This window comes from Rutilus rutilus (assembly GCF_951802725.1).
Source record: "Rutilus rutilus genome assembly, chromosome: 20".
In the NCBI taxonomy this organism is placed as follows: Eukaryota; Metazoa; Chordata; class Actinopteri; order Cypriniformes; family Leuciscidae; genus Rutilus; species Rutilus rutilus.
In genome coordinates, this window is record NC_140225.1 from 3,867,037 (window position 1) to 3,881,790 (window position 14,754).

The following is a 14,754-nucleotide window of genomic DNA, read 5'->3' on the forward strand; positions in this document are numbered from 1 at the left end:
AAAAAAGTGAGATTGTGTAAGAGACATAAAATAAATAAATAAATAAAATAAAATAAATAAATCACATGAGGGGGACTAATTCCCACTTTCTCATTTTAACATGGCACTGGAACACAATGTTGATAGTGTTGCAGGAGCCAGACTTCACTATTGTCTGGCGCTCACTGTAGTTTATGCTAGCCAAGAATTGCTCACTTAGACAGAAAGCGACTGACCACCAAGTAAAATGAAGCCACTGCTTTTTTTTATGTGATGCACAGAGGCGAGTAAATCTAAAATCAATGATACCAAAATAAAAAAAACTGGCATGCAACAAATTGGTAGGCTTTTCAAATAATGACACAGCAGACTCTGTGAGACGATGTACACGCTGAAGACAGGGAGTGGTACATTTGTACACTATGAAGTCAAAATTTCCATCAGGTCTATGGGAATCTACAGGGCTGATGATTTTTTTCCCAGTTGGCTGCAGTAGGGCAGATTGCAATATGCTTTGAGATGCCTGTGAGACTAAGGCTTGGGTATCAGTTCTACTTTATTTTGTGTTTGTTCTACACATCCTCTTTATCCTCCCATCTACACATCCTGCCTTCTATCTCTCTCTTTCTCACTCGGTCTGGTGGTCTGGACCCCATCTGTGTTTTCCCAGAAATCCTTGACATAGACACTGAAAAAGACATGTATTGTCCTGACACATTCTTCAGCAGTAAACGAGATTAGATAAACCGAGTGAATGGACACACTGAACGTCTTGTAGCCACATGACCACTTTCGAACAATTAAAATTTTTCATTTTCTTACATGTCTCAAGGACTAAGCCTAGGCATCTTAGTGTGCTTGAATTTACTGTGTGGTTTGGGATAGTTCACACCAAAATTAAAATCCTCATGTCCAAAAGAGAGAACAAGAAGATCCAGCAAAAGGTCCAAACAACATTGGACACCATTGAATTTCATTGTAAGTGGGGAAAAACTCTTCAAAATATCTTCTCTTTTGTCTACAGAAGAAAGTCATACAAGTGCATAAATTTGTGGAGATTTACCCTTCCATATGTAAAGCGCTTTGAGTACCTAGAAAAGCGCTGTAACGAATTATAATTACACACTTCATCTTTACTGATGATGAGAAGGCAGATCCTAATTAGAGTGTTGAGACATAAAATTGGTGTTTTCAGCAAGAACTTACTCAAAATGCTGCTTTATATCACTCTCTTCTGCATATTTTGCGATCCCGTTAATGAATAAAGTGCGTTTCACCTGTGAAAGGAGACAATGTGGAGACATCAGAGTACAGTTTGTTAGCATTAGAAATATTATTTCAACCATAATATTGATCTCCATTAAGAGAGCAATTTCATGCAGCACTAAACGATGGACCTTAGATAGGATATACATATTTCATTTGATTCAAAGGACAGCGAGTCTGTGAAGGGACATTTATCTGTTCTTATCACATCTGTTCACATTGTTAAAAATCAACATGAAATGACCAACCAAGTTTACATTCTTTGATGATTCATCTGTGCACATTATAAATGTAAATTTTTCATCAAAACATAATATGTCTCTAAAACGACTTCATCGCCAAGCTCTCTTATTTTCAAACTCCTTTTTCACATTTTTTAAATTCCTAATGGATAAAACCAAGTCCCACCCTTCATTATTTTCAGGTTGAATATCCTGTTTCAAAAAATGTGCCAGATTACGCAAGAAAAATGGGTTTCAATGGGCTGTTTACCCTGACTTTGGTTCATAACACTCTCTCAGGGAAAGTGAAATATTTGAGTAATGAGGGTTTATGCCAAAATAAAATCTGAAAATAAAGAAATGTTCCTGGCTCAATTAAAACCGTTGTTACTGTAAGTAACTGAATTAAACCGTTACAATTGGCCAGTGTTCTTCAGGGTTTACAAGCAGAAATGTGATGCTTACAAGTTATGTTACAGTTATTTTATGTGCTACAGGACATTATTGCTAAATATGCTGTGTAGACTATCATTTAATATTATAGTTTTTATTTATATTTTGAATAGTTTTTATATTTTTATTTGAGTAGATCAAGTTAAACTAAATGAAAATGAGAAATTTTGCCTTGGCAACTAGCTGAAATTTTTATTTATTTTTATTTTAGTTCACGTTTACCTTATTTCAAGTAATGAAAATGTTGTTCTAATTAACTTTAATAACCCTGGCTGTAAATAGAAACTTGTACTGAACCCAGAAAATTTTTTTGAAGTGTTTTGTGTAAGTTGTCTCTGCTCACCAAGTCATCCTCTTTGTAGTGCATCTTTGATGTGTGTCGTCTCATGCTGTACACAGTCAGTAACAGATATAAGCAGGCAAATGTAGTGTGCAACCATAGCAGGTTATTACTGAAAGAGAGAGAGAAAAACAGAGCTGATGCATTCATCAACAATCTTTCAAAGGTCAAGTAAGTGTCACAGACAATACCCGCGCTTACTCAGAATATAAGTTGGCTATTGTAGTTCGCCCAAAACTGTAGGCATTATTTTCTGGAGGAAGAAAAGACAAGAAACAGGTTATATAGGGAGTCTTTGGTCATATACACTAAAGGAAGAGAAACTCGAATGGCTGCATTCAGACACACTGTATAATCCCAGATGACTCACTCTTAAACTTTCCTGACTCACCTAATAGGTCTCCTGAGAAGTTAACGGGCAGGACAATGCCCACAGAGAGCACGCCCACCACCACCAACAGACCAATGATGTGCCGTTGGAATGAGAGGTAGTGGACGGCATCCTCGCCACACTTCTCCCTGATCTCGTCATCTCTGGAAGGGTGAGAGAGATGTGTTAGAATATACAATTACGATTTTTTTTTCCATAATTGTACTGATAATTAAACTGTTAACAATAAAATAATAATAAAATTAAAAATCTATACATTGAACAGCTGAAAAAAGTAAACTAGACATGTTTAACAAGATTTCATCTTTAATATGAATTAGTTTGTCTCAATTTTGCTTAGTTTTTTCTTGTATACTTTTAAGTTCCATTTATTTGGTGCTTTGTTCAATGTCAAATCATTATTATTATTATTAAGATGTCTGCACAAGAGTTAACTGTAATCTGGGCAAACATTAAACTTTGCTGAAATTGAACGTCTCACTTTGGTCTACACTGGAAGTGTTATGTTTGCTCTGCTAAACTATAATTACTAAAACTGAAACTAAATAAAATAAAAACTAAATAGACGGCATCTTCGCCACACTTCTCCCTGATCTCGTCATCTCTGGAAGCGTGAGAGAGATGTGTTTGTATACCATTACGATTTTATTCTGATATTATTGTAAATAATAATAATAATAATAATAATAAAATCTATAATTTATTAATATTATTTTTAATAAACAAGCACAATATTTAGTTCACAATATAAACAAAATAGCACTATATTAATAAAATATTTGAAAACATTTGATACACTACATTGAAGTATTTGACATTACAGTGCATATAATATAATATAATATAATATAATATAATTTGGGCTAATCTTGTTATATACTTGTTATAACTGGAATAATTGGACTAATCTTTTTCTGGTGTATCGTTCCTACTTCCTCATTTCCTTTACTTATAATTTGAAAAGGACCATAGACACTGCTGGAGTTTTGTGATCAAAAAAAAAAAAAACGCACCATTTTGGATAGTTTTTGCAGCATAGTTCCTATAGTTAGTAAGTCTTCACATTTTGAAGTTACAGTATGTTGACATAAACAGAAATACAGTATGTTCATAAAGTAAAAGCAGAAAGAACTCACTTTATCCTGAAGATGGCAGTTAGCCAGGAACAGAGACCCTACAAAACAAAGAACATCAAATTCAATGTACTCTCTCTAACTATTGTCTGTCAATCACCTCAACATTCAGAGACATTGAGAATGTCTCCAATGCAGTTTCAGGAGTTGTTAGAGGCTGCCTGTGTGCACGTGACACCTGTTTACATAAGTGCAGTTATTCTAGATCCCAGCAGGGAAGGGAGAGGCAAACAAATGGCTGTCAAAAGGCATATGTGCACCATTATGAAACCCACAGGTGTGTGTGCATTAAGAGATAGAGCTGTGGTAGATGGCAAGAAATACTGCCTGAACTGTGTGAACATTAGCGTGAGAGAGTGCATCTAGAGAGTGAGCAAGGAAGACAAAGGGAATGTTCAGAATGGCAAACCTTTATTGCAGGTTTACTACTTTTTTTTAGTATGCAGTATGAATACTGTGAACAGTATGCAAATTCTGCACAGAAACCCGGATGATCATCTGCTTTCGAGAGTGAACCGTTTCAAATGACTCATGCCAGGGCTTGCACCTCTCAACATGTGTCATGTGCTGCTTTAACCTTCACAAAAAAGCATTGCACATATAATAATGATGATAATAATGTTTATTTTTATGCTTTTATTTTTAGCTTTAACTATTGTTGTAGTTAACGAAACTAACCCTGATAAAGACACATAGGAACAATATTGCTGAAATCGCTTTAAGAACGGCTTTTTCTAGCCGATGAACGAAAAATATTGACAATCTGAGCCAATCAGAATCCACCCGACTTTAAAGAACTCAAGCATCATGCAGTGTACACTTGTAATAAACAGAACATTATTGGTCATTGGTGGACGCTAATGTAGTTATCGTTATACAACCCCATTTACAGAATGGTTGGGACATTTTGTAAAATGCAATAAAATCAAGAATCTGTGATTTGTTAATTCTCTTGAACCTTTATTTAACTGACAAATGTACAAAGAAAATATTTCCAGTGTTTTCACTGACCAACTTAATTTTATTTTGTGAATATAAACAAGTTTTAATTTTTATGGCTGCAACACACTCCACAAAAGGTGGGACAGAGGCATGTTTACCACTGTGTCACACCACCTTTCCTTTTAATTACACTGTTTAATAATTTGGGAATTGAGGATACTAATTGTGGAATATTTGCCCAATCTTTTCTGAAACAAGACAGCTGCTCAACAGTCCATGGCCATTGTCGTCGTCTGATTCTCCTTTTCATGATGGGTCTTACATTTTCAATAAGAGACAGATCTGGACTGCAGGCAGACAGTCAGGCACATCTCTTCTATGGTGCAGAGTGTCTAGAAACCACTCAGTTATAGCATGTGCAGAACGAGGCCTGGCATTGTCTTGCTTCCCAGGGAAGATGTCATCTTGATAGCAGTTTATGTCTCTGTACAATCCAAATATACGCCTCCATGTCAGTGATACCTTCACACAAATACAAGTCACCCATATCGCTTGCACTGATGCACCCCAATACCAGGACAGATGTTTGCCTTTGCACCCGTCACTGATGAAAGTCTGGTCGGTCCCTTTTGTCTTTGGGACTGAGAACTCGATGTCTGTTTTCCCCCAAAACAAGCTGAAACATGGACTCATCTGACCACAGCACACACTTTCACGGTCTTCTAGCCCATCTGAGATGAGCTCGGGCCCAGAGAACTCGCCGGCATCTCCTCATAGAACTGATGTATCGCTTTCTCCTTGCGTAACAGAGATTCCAGTGGCATTTCTTTATGCAGCGTCAGACTGTGTTAAGTGAAAATGGTTTTCTAAAGTACTCCTGAGCACATGTGGCTGTATGATGGTTTCTCATGCAATGCCATCTGAGGGCTCAAAGGTCACGCACATGCAACGGAGGTCTCTGGATCGGAGATTTCTCTGGATTCCCTGAATCTTTTCACAATATTATGTGGTAGATGGTGAAAGACATCAATTCTTTGCAATCTTGCATTGAGAAATGTGATTTTTTAATTGTTTGACAATTCTCTCATGATATTTGGCACAAAGTGGTGAGCCATGACCCATCTTTGCTTGCAAAGACTTGATACCCAAACATGATACCCTCACCTATTACCAATTCACATACTCATTGTGGACTGTTTCAAAGAGAGTTGGATAATCTAACCTTTATTATCTTTTCACTTTTATTTTGCCTCTGTCCCAACTTTTTTGTAGTGTGTTGCAGCCATCAATATAAAAATTCTAATTTAAAACACTTTATTATCTATCAACCAGTGATAGAAATTTGTCTTAGGTTAAAAGGCAGTACAATCTCACACATCACAAAACACAATTAATCCAAGGAAAGTACCTTACAAATATGTAAATAAATAAACAAAGGCTTAAATACAATATACTAATAAAACTATTTGGTCTTATTTAAAATTGAAATTGCAGTAGGAATAAAAGAGTTCCTGTAAGCCTTCTTTTTGGCCAAAGGAGCTCTAAAGCAGCAACCTGATTGCAGTAACTGAAAAGAGGGGTACAGAGGATGAGAGGGGTCAGTAACGATGGAGACTGCTTTCCTCTTTACTGCACAGTTATCGAGATCTAAAAGTTTAATCTGCGGGGCCCCAATAATTTTTCCGAACAAAATACATTTTCTGAACAAGTGGTTCAGATAGTGAACGTAAGGTATTTGATGAACGAAACCTCCCACAACACAACTCCTTCGTCTTACTAATATTCAACTCCAGAAAACTTTCTTGGAACCTTTGGACCATAGAATCAACATATTGTCTATATGTGACCAGGGAGTGCTCATCTGTTATGCAAATCACCAAAGCCATGTCATCAGCATATTTAAAAAGTGACATACCATTAATATCACAGTTGATTTCATTCGTATATACAGAAAATAAAATAGGCGATAACACGCAGACCCGAGGAACCCCCGTATTTACAATAATACTATTAGATTTAAAACCATACATTCTGACATGTTGGGGTCTATCTTTTAAAAAAGTCCTTAATCCATAGAACAAGAGTTGAGTTAACTTGTAGTCTCTGTGTTTATATTTGCAAAATACAATTATGTTGGTCAGTGAAAACATTGGAAAACTTTTCTTTGTACTTTTGTCGGGTAAAAAAAAAAGGTTCAAGAGAATTAACAAATCACAGATTGTGAATTTTATTGCATTTTACAAAATGTCCCAACTTTTCTGGAAATGGGGTTGTAGTTATCGCTCTTAGTGTGAATGGAATGCAAATTTACACAGAATAATTATATTATTTATTAATGTGCATAGAATATCGCTTCATTCATAAATCCGTAAGATGGAAATACAAACCGGAAGACAGAACACGAGCGCAGCGCTGAAAAAGGGCTGGTCTACACAATGTACACTGTCTATACAGGAGTATACGGTGCAGTATGCTAGTATTCCATTCTGAACATAGCCATAAGCATCCACAAAGATGACATTGCAAGCTACTTACGTTGTCCCTTTGGTCAAAGTCGACCGAGCTGGACACAGAGGTGAGACGCTCGTATCGGGAGTCGGCAGGCGTCTGCATGGCGGAGGCCACACTGAACACAAACACACATTATCAAACACATGCCCTCTTCTGAGCACTGAACTCAAGCTAACATACAAGTGTACGGTCACTTAAAGGCATGCCACTTCACTCAGCAGTTATTACAATAATGATTAGATTGATGTTGATAATGGAAGATCTGTAATATAAAGCACTATGATCATGTTAAAGGACTTGTTCAACCCAAAACTGATCATTCACTGAAAATCTTCCTCTCCGCTGCAGTTCTCATTTCTCAGTTGAAGTATGAAAATAAAAGTATGAGGATTGTCACAGTTAATAATGATGAGACAAACCTGGTGTTACGCACTTTGATGCATTATTTAAAATTAATCAATACAAACGAACAAGATTTCTACACATAAGATTTGGGAACTAATATTTCCAGCAAATAACTTGCTAATTCATTAATAATTTTATGGGTTTTTTTTACAGTCAAGTCAAGATAAATTTATCTGTATAGTATATTCACAATACACATTGTTTCAAAGTATCTTTACAGAAAATCATGATGTTAATTTTTATATAATTACTTAATATCTTCATGCCTTATAGTCACATTTAGCAAATTAGAGCTGGGCGAGATATATATATATACACACATGTGAGTATACTATGCATGGGGATACAGTTGGACATACTTGTATATGCAACTTAATATATAAAGAGTTGGATGATAATATAGTTACATTTTGCGACAAAATAAATAAAATCACGCAGTTGAGATTTGCTATATATAGTAAATATCGCTATATGTGAGTGTACTGTATATGTATGCGGATAAAAATGCATACAACGGATAAAAGTGGATTATATTATATATTATATTATCTAACTTTATATGCACTACATTTCGTGACGATATAAACAATCACACAGCCCAAATTTACTATAAAGTATATATATTGCTTCATGCAAGTATACTGTATGTATGCAGGTAAGTAGGATGTACTAAATATCCCAATTTTTCTATGTCTTGTCTTAATCCAAATTATTATCTGGCATGGAAAAAGAGCAAAGGGTGAATAAACGACTATTCCTTTAATAATCTTTACATACCGCCAGTGGTGATACATTTTTTAATCCTGTTTATATGTCTATGTGGTGTTTTTAATATGCTTTAGCACCCTCAAGCGCCCCCGTAGAACCGAGCCTGTCTGTATAATTACTTTTCTTCTAAAATCAGTTTCGGGTTCAAACATATATATGGCTGAATATTTCCACTTTGCCATTGTGTAGCGTTTACTATAGTTGACCGAGTGGATTAGGTTGTTCAAGCTGAAGTGCGATTGAGTGGAGGTGGGGACTAATTTGCACATTTATGTCCCCACGTATACTAAAAGCAAGGGTATAGTTTTACTTAAGCTATTTTAAGGCATGAAGAAATTATTTTCACAAAAAAAAAACAAAAAAAACATTTAAATATGTAATTGTGATTATCAAAGATTAGTTTGAAGGGATAAAATGATTGACCCCAGGCGGATTTTAAGTGATGGGCACGGCTATGCCTTCCAGGCTCAGATTACCACAGCTCCATCAGGGCATATCAAGGCTAACCACATGTTGGGCATGCAGCAATAAGTGACTGTGCACATACAAACGCAAACACAGAATTAGCATCAGAGGCTCAGGGGCATTACACACAGATTGTTCACAAAGAGACTGCAGTAAACCTATAAAGGAGATGAACATGCAGAGAGGAGCATACATTTGATTTGAGGCAGAGCGTGTTAAACAGAGATACACAAAGACACTACTTTAACATAGATACAATGACCTCAAAAAGCCACAATTCATAAGTATGAACTTCAGTGCATTAAATAAAATATCCTGCAAATGTATTTAGAATAAAATAAAACCAACAAATGGCATTCTGTTTGATAATTTGCAATCTAATATGCAAGTGTGCCTTAAATATCAAAATAGTTTTTGGGGCCAGTGTATGTGTCATTCTCTGACTACAATAAACACAAACATTTGGACTGATTCTATAGGACAACTTCTATAGGGCCCTTCTAATAAGTGTAAGTGCGTATTGCTTGTCAATGACAAAAACTATCAAACAACCGGACAAATCACAGGTATTCATCAAAACAAGGTCTTCCAGTCACACAGGGGTTTTCTATGACATCACAGGATTTTTTTTTTACCTCTCCCTGTAATCCTCTTCCCTGTGGGACCTATAGGGTGCAAAGACCCTGGCCAGAATGTTCACGCTTACAAGAACGAAAACATACCATTTAATGGTGAAGTGTGTAGTTTTTGCAACGTTACAAAGAGAAACTATCAGTAAACCATTTGTAGTTTGACTTCCTATAAATTCAAGGCTGTTTTTTTGAGCAGTCTGTTATGTAAACAACTTCTGTGAGTTTGAAAAGGGACTGACTACCTGTTTTGCAGAACAATGGAAGACAGGGATGAGAAAATGTAGTAGGAGAGTTTAGGAATTTGTTTGGAAACAATTATCTATGCAGTTTCGTTTGGTGATGCGAGTGGCATGGAAATTACACACTTCGCCTTTAAAAGACACAAATCCACAAGAGACACATATTGATTAGCTCAGGTAAATGTGATGATTATCTTGAGAAACCCTCAACCAATGGACTCTAGGAAAGAAGTAAATTAAAAAGGACAAGAGAAAGAAGTGAAGAGAGTTATTAGGAGACAGATACACAGTGAACAAATTCACCCCAAATCCACCCGATAGACACACAGCAGAGGAAATGCCAGAGAGCGAATTCAGAAAGCAGACAACAAGGTGTCCTTGGAAGAGAGAGCTGAAGTGTAAAAACAACACATACTATTCCTCGTCCAGACGTTGATAGTGCTGATTCCGCCTACTGATGAGGGAAAAGAAGTTATTCAAGTTCATGCTTGACAGAAACTTGTCAAAATATGAGATCATTCAGTCAGAGGAAGAAGATTGTATTACTCAGCTGAGATGCACTAACTGAGATGACACTAATTAAACTCTTCCTATGACTCTGTGATACAAGTTATTACATGTAATCAGAACAAATCTTTGAGGAATTTCGCATTATTGGTTTTAGATGTCATGAAACATCTTTTTTATTATAAAATAAAAAAGTAAAGTAAATATATAAGTATAAAAAAAAAAGAAAAAAAAAGTAAGTTTTGAATCCTTGATTCTGATTGGATCGCATTTTTCTTGAGATAACTGCACGTATCTCCAGTTTTAGTTGGCAGCTTCACAGTTCCACATCACTTCACCACAGGGCACTTTCAAACTAGTAATGGTGGCTTGACCTGTTTGTAAGCAAGATACTAAATCTGTGACAAAGGGAAACTGGAAAAATGTCTCGGGACAAACATATGTACACATGTGGTCACCGTGATATAAGTGCAGTATGAATTATTAATTAAAAATGTAATGCATAGCCAAGTTGTAACATGCATTCAGCTTCATGATCTGACTTTTCAGGATTTCACTTGACCCCAAGCAACATTTATAACATTTAAATTGATGACTGGAAAGTCATAATGTAGGTGTTGCAATTCAGGGAAATGTTTATGGAAACAAATGTTCAAAATAGATCAATGAATGCTGGGTGCACACAAAATAAACCATTCCATTTATTGAATTGTTGACACTTCTTTAAAAAAAAAAAAACCCCGAATCATGACTTTGTTCAAATGAATGTGCTAGCCTGAAACACGGAGAGAAGGTTCTGACATCAGAGTAGTTTAATGTGACTATGGGATCTGACTGGACAAAAATTTGAGATGCCCAGAATATAATCTGATCTCCCATAAACACAATCTCTAATGCACTTGCGTGCTGCTCAAACCAGTTTCCAGATCGCTAGATGTGAGTGTGATTGAAAGGCAGGGTCATATTACTAATAGAATAAGACTGGCTGAGCTGTCTGAACAACCAATCCATTGGCTAAACCCATTAAGCAGCAGCTGAGAGCATGCTGTTGTCTTACAGCATTCAATGCATTCCTGCAAGAGGCATTTTCTCTTCAATTTGGACAAATCAAAGGTCTACATCATGATTGATGACTCGAGTGTCCAGCTGTATATATTTAGTCTGGCAGAAAATGCCAGAAAATGTTACTCAATGTTGGAAAGATGAGTGTTTGTTTGGGGTTAGATTGGGGCCAAGAGCATGCTGTGAACGCAGCCAGCTGAGGCCGCAGTATGAGTCGCTGAAATAGGACCGTACAAGTGCTGTCTTCATTTTTTTTTTTTATTGTACTACAATGAAAATGACATCAGAACATTTGAAAGAATCAGGGCGACATTTATTTTTGTCTAATATTGTGTACTACAAAAAGCTACTGTATGGAATATAATAGTACCTGTCGGCATCAGAGACCAATGCGAGACGGCCATAATCCCACGCCACCTTCCTCAAGAGAGAGAACACACATAGCAGCACCTGGAGACCCAGAACACACATGTTACACAATCAAATTCACATCTCATTCCACAAATGCATTCAAACACAAATTCCTGTTCACAATGCCGCATATATGCACATTGAACACAATTAAGAAACACATTCCTAAAGTGCATAAATTTAGAACCACAGCAAAACTAGAGCATGTTACTCTACATAACTGTAGTGTGGATTATAAAGGCCCACAGAATTCCACAGAAAGCTCGGCAGACTTCCACAGAATTCAAAGCATTTTTACACACTCCCAGTCACTTTTATTAAAGTGCAAACAAGAAAATGGCTTTCATAACCCGTTTTACTTCTACATACTTTACTTTTATCCATTGGGAATCGATTGGATGATGAAAAGTGGGCGTTCCATACCAGAACTGACATGTTTGTGAATTTGCAATTCATTTAACAATGAACAATTCATTTATTGCAGTTGGCTCCCCCTCTTGAAACACCACTGACACCCACTTGTGAGGACGCATTTTGACTGAGACGTGGAGGCTAAAAGTCACGTTCACCCTTGAGAGCATCTGGATGCAAGTTAACACTTCTTTTTAAATCTATGATTATTTGCTATTATTACTTTACCACTAGTCAACATTAAATGATGGATGAAACGGAACATGCAATGACATAAATTCGAGTGTAATGGATTATCGAAAAAGAGAAAAAAATGTAGGGCTTGGTTCTATCCATCAGTTGTTGATTAGAATTTGAGATGTGGGCGTTGTTTTTAGAAATTAATGCAAAATTGCCTTCTGATTGTGGAGAGGTGGCGTTTAGAGGTGAAGTGAACCCATGATTGGCATACATATAGTTAGTCTTGCGTAGCCAGACTGAACGACTGACGGCAGAAGGTCTGGACTCAATCGCAGCTCTCATTGGCCAAGGACTGCCCAAGAGGACGTTTGACTAACATGTAACGCAACCAATCACAGTTCGGTTTGTTCCGCGTCATGTTTAGGGGCGTGAAAATGTAAAGTTTCCCTACAATAACAGCCTGGCGTGTGTCTAATAAATGATTAATTCAAGAACGTTGTGCAAATTTACTGCAACAGTGGAGCCGTGACAATCTAGCTTTTAGTTGATACAGGTAAGCGCTTATTATCACAGTCGTAACCATGATGGCTTTCTTCTTCCACGAGGGGTTTTGGCATCACAAAGGCTTTGTTTCCAGGCGGACCGTTAAAGAATGCATCACACACGTCTCCCGGACATTCTGTAGAATCCAACCAACCAGATGCAACTTCGAAAATCCTGAAGTGTTCCAGTTAAGTGTGCCATACGCATCAGATGTTCAGCCAACGGTCTGTGGGCGTGACGCCTGAGGCTGAGACTAACTAATAGTAGTCAATGAACAATAAACTGGGTTAAGATAATGTATTTTAAAGTCGACATGAAATCAAAATTGACCCTATTTACTTTGTTAGTGCATATTACTAGTCTTGTGGTGAACAATTAATCCGTTCAAGTTAATACACAGAAAAAATTTGTTTGCCGTGGTAATCTTTAATCAAAATCTGAAAAGTTACTTCCGGTCTGGAATAGCGTTCCTTTTCTGATGATGTCAGTTTGACGGCTTGGGTTGAAAATGCTTAACCACTCGCCTCAAACCGTTAGTCTGCTATGAACAGAGATGGAGAGGAGGAGCGCTAAAGTCAGGGGTGCAAACACATGTATGGTCAAAAAAGAGAGAGGTAATCGAAGCCCTCGTCCCGCGGCAAATATCCAGATACTACATTGCCACCATCCCCAACCCACTTCTATAGGCACATAGAGTCAAATGAAATTTAGAAAAATCTTGCACTTCTTCTTTTTGCTTTACTGCTACTTCCTGAAAACAATTTCACCTGATAATTTGAATAGCTCTTTTTGTAAAGAATTAATAATTCTAGGATGATTGGGGTAATTGTGTAGGGTAGGCCTAGTGCATCTGCATATAAACTAATAAACAAAATACAAATATAAATACAATAAAACACAAATACACGAGAAATAAAGCAGTGCTTTATGTTTTTCAGGTAAATAAACTGTATTAAGTATTAATACAGTTTATCTTTTGACAAAACGTGATTTTTCTCTTTCTCTTTTGTTGTTTGATTAACTTTGGTGACACAAACAGCTGCAGGTATATTGGGTGCTGTCCCTTTAAGACTAATGCACGTATCTAATACCGGTAATGACACGCATCCGTTTTATTTTGACTGCGTTTACGGGGAAACTCGTTGAGACGGACACTGGCTTATTTTTTCGTGCACATGTCAGTTCAAACACAAATAGAAAAGAAAGAAAAGGGAATTCGGTGTTCACGAACTTCACGTGCTGTCTGCGACTGCGTGGCTCTGTGCGATCTACATTTGGATGTTAAACATAATATATATAGCCTGATACAGCAAAGACAACGTCGGCAGTATTGACGGCAAAATAGGCTACAGAATGTTTCGTTCTGTAGGCCTACTGACAGGGGCAATATTTGAAAATCGATAATTAGGCCTATTTTTTAAATTACAATTATATATGCATTTGTCAAAACCGAGAGACTTTCAAGCATCAAAATGTAATTTATTAATATGTATTTGCGCCTTCTATTTTGTCTGAAAACTTCCAACACTCGTGCGTGTCGCGTGAAAAATTGGCGTCGGTTGCGGTTCTATTTCTAGCACGCGGTTTCGGCGCGGCTCGAGAAGTGTGTGTGTCACGCAGGGATTGTGCTCTAACACAAGCTCTAACCAGTTAACATGAGAGCCGACAAAAAACGGACACTCCACGCCACGCAGAGAGAAATGTGATGCAGTGGCAGATCCGGAGTGAGACAGAAACACTAGTGGTTCACGCTTGCGCACAAACTGCTGGTTGGGCGCGCAGTGTTCTGATTCGCTTATTTCCTATTTACTTGTTGGTGGACGCAATCTAGAATTACTGTTGGTTAAATTATAATCAGACCCTCTCAAACCACCCCCCCTCCCCCCTCCTTAAAA

At 37.1% G+C, this 14,754-nt stretch overlaps 1 protein-coding gene across 3 annotated transcripts in view; it reads right to left on the minus strand.

Annotated features, from left to right (window-relative positions):
• tmem63ba (transmembrane protein 63Ba) overlaps window positions 1-14,754 on the minus strand; it is a 35,561-nt gene that overhangs the window by 11,136 nt on the left and 9,671 nt on the right. For 2 of the 3 annotated variants that reach the window (XM_084391174.1, XM_084391173.1), the window contains exons 3-10: window positions 11,685-11,764; window positions 10,161-10,199; window positions 7,261-7,351; window positions 3,787-3,824; window positions 2,651-2,793; window positions 2,461-2,512; window positions 2,263-2,371; window positions 1,186-1,256 (exon numbers count right to left, since the gene is read on the minus strand). In XM_084391174.1, the coding sequence (XP_084247300.1) occupies window positions 1,186-1,256; window positions 2,263-2,371; window positions 2,461-2,512; window positions 2,651-2,793; window positions 3,787-3,824; window positions 7,261-7,351; window positions 10,161-10,199; window positions 11,685-11,764 (623 nt within the window). The remainder of the gene's footprint in view (window positions 1-1,185; window positions 1,257-2,262; window positions 2,372-2,460; window positions 2,513-2,650; window positions 2,794-3,786; window positions 3,825-7,260; window positions 7,352-10,160; window positions 10,200-11,684; window positions 11,765-14,754) is intronic. The other variant, XM_084391175.1, reaches the window with a different exon arrangement.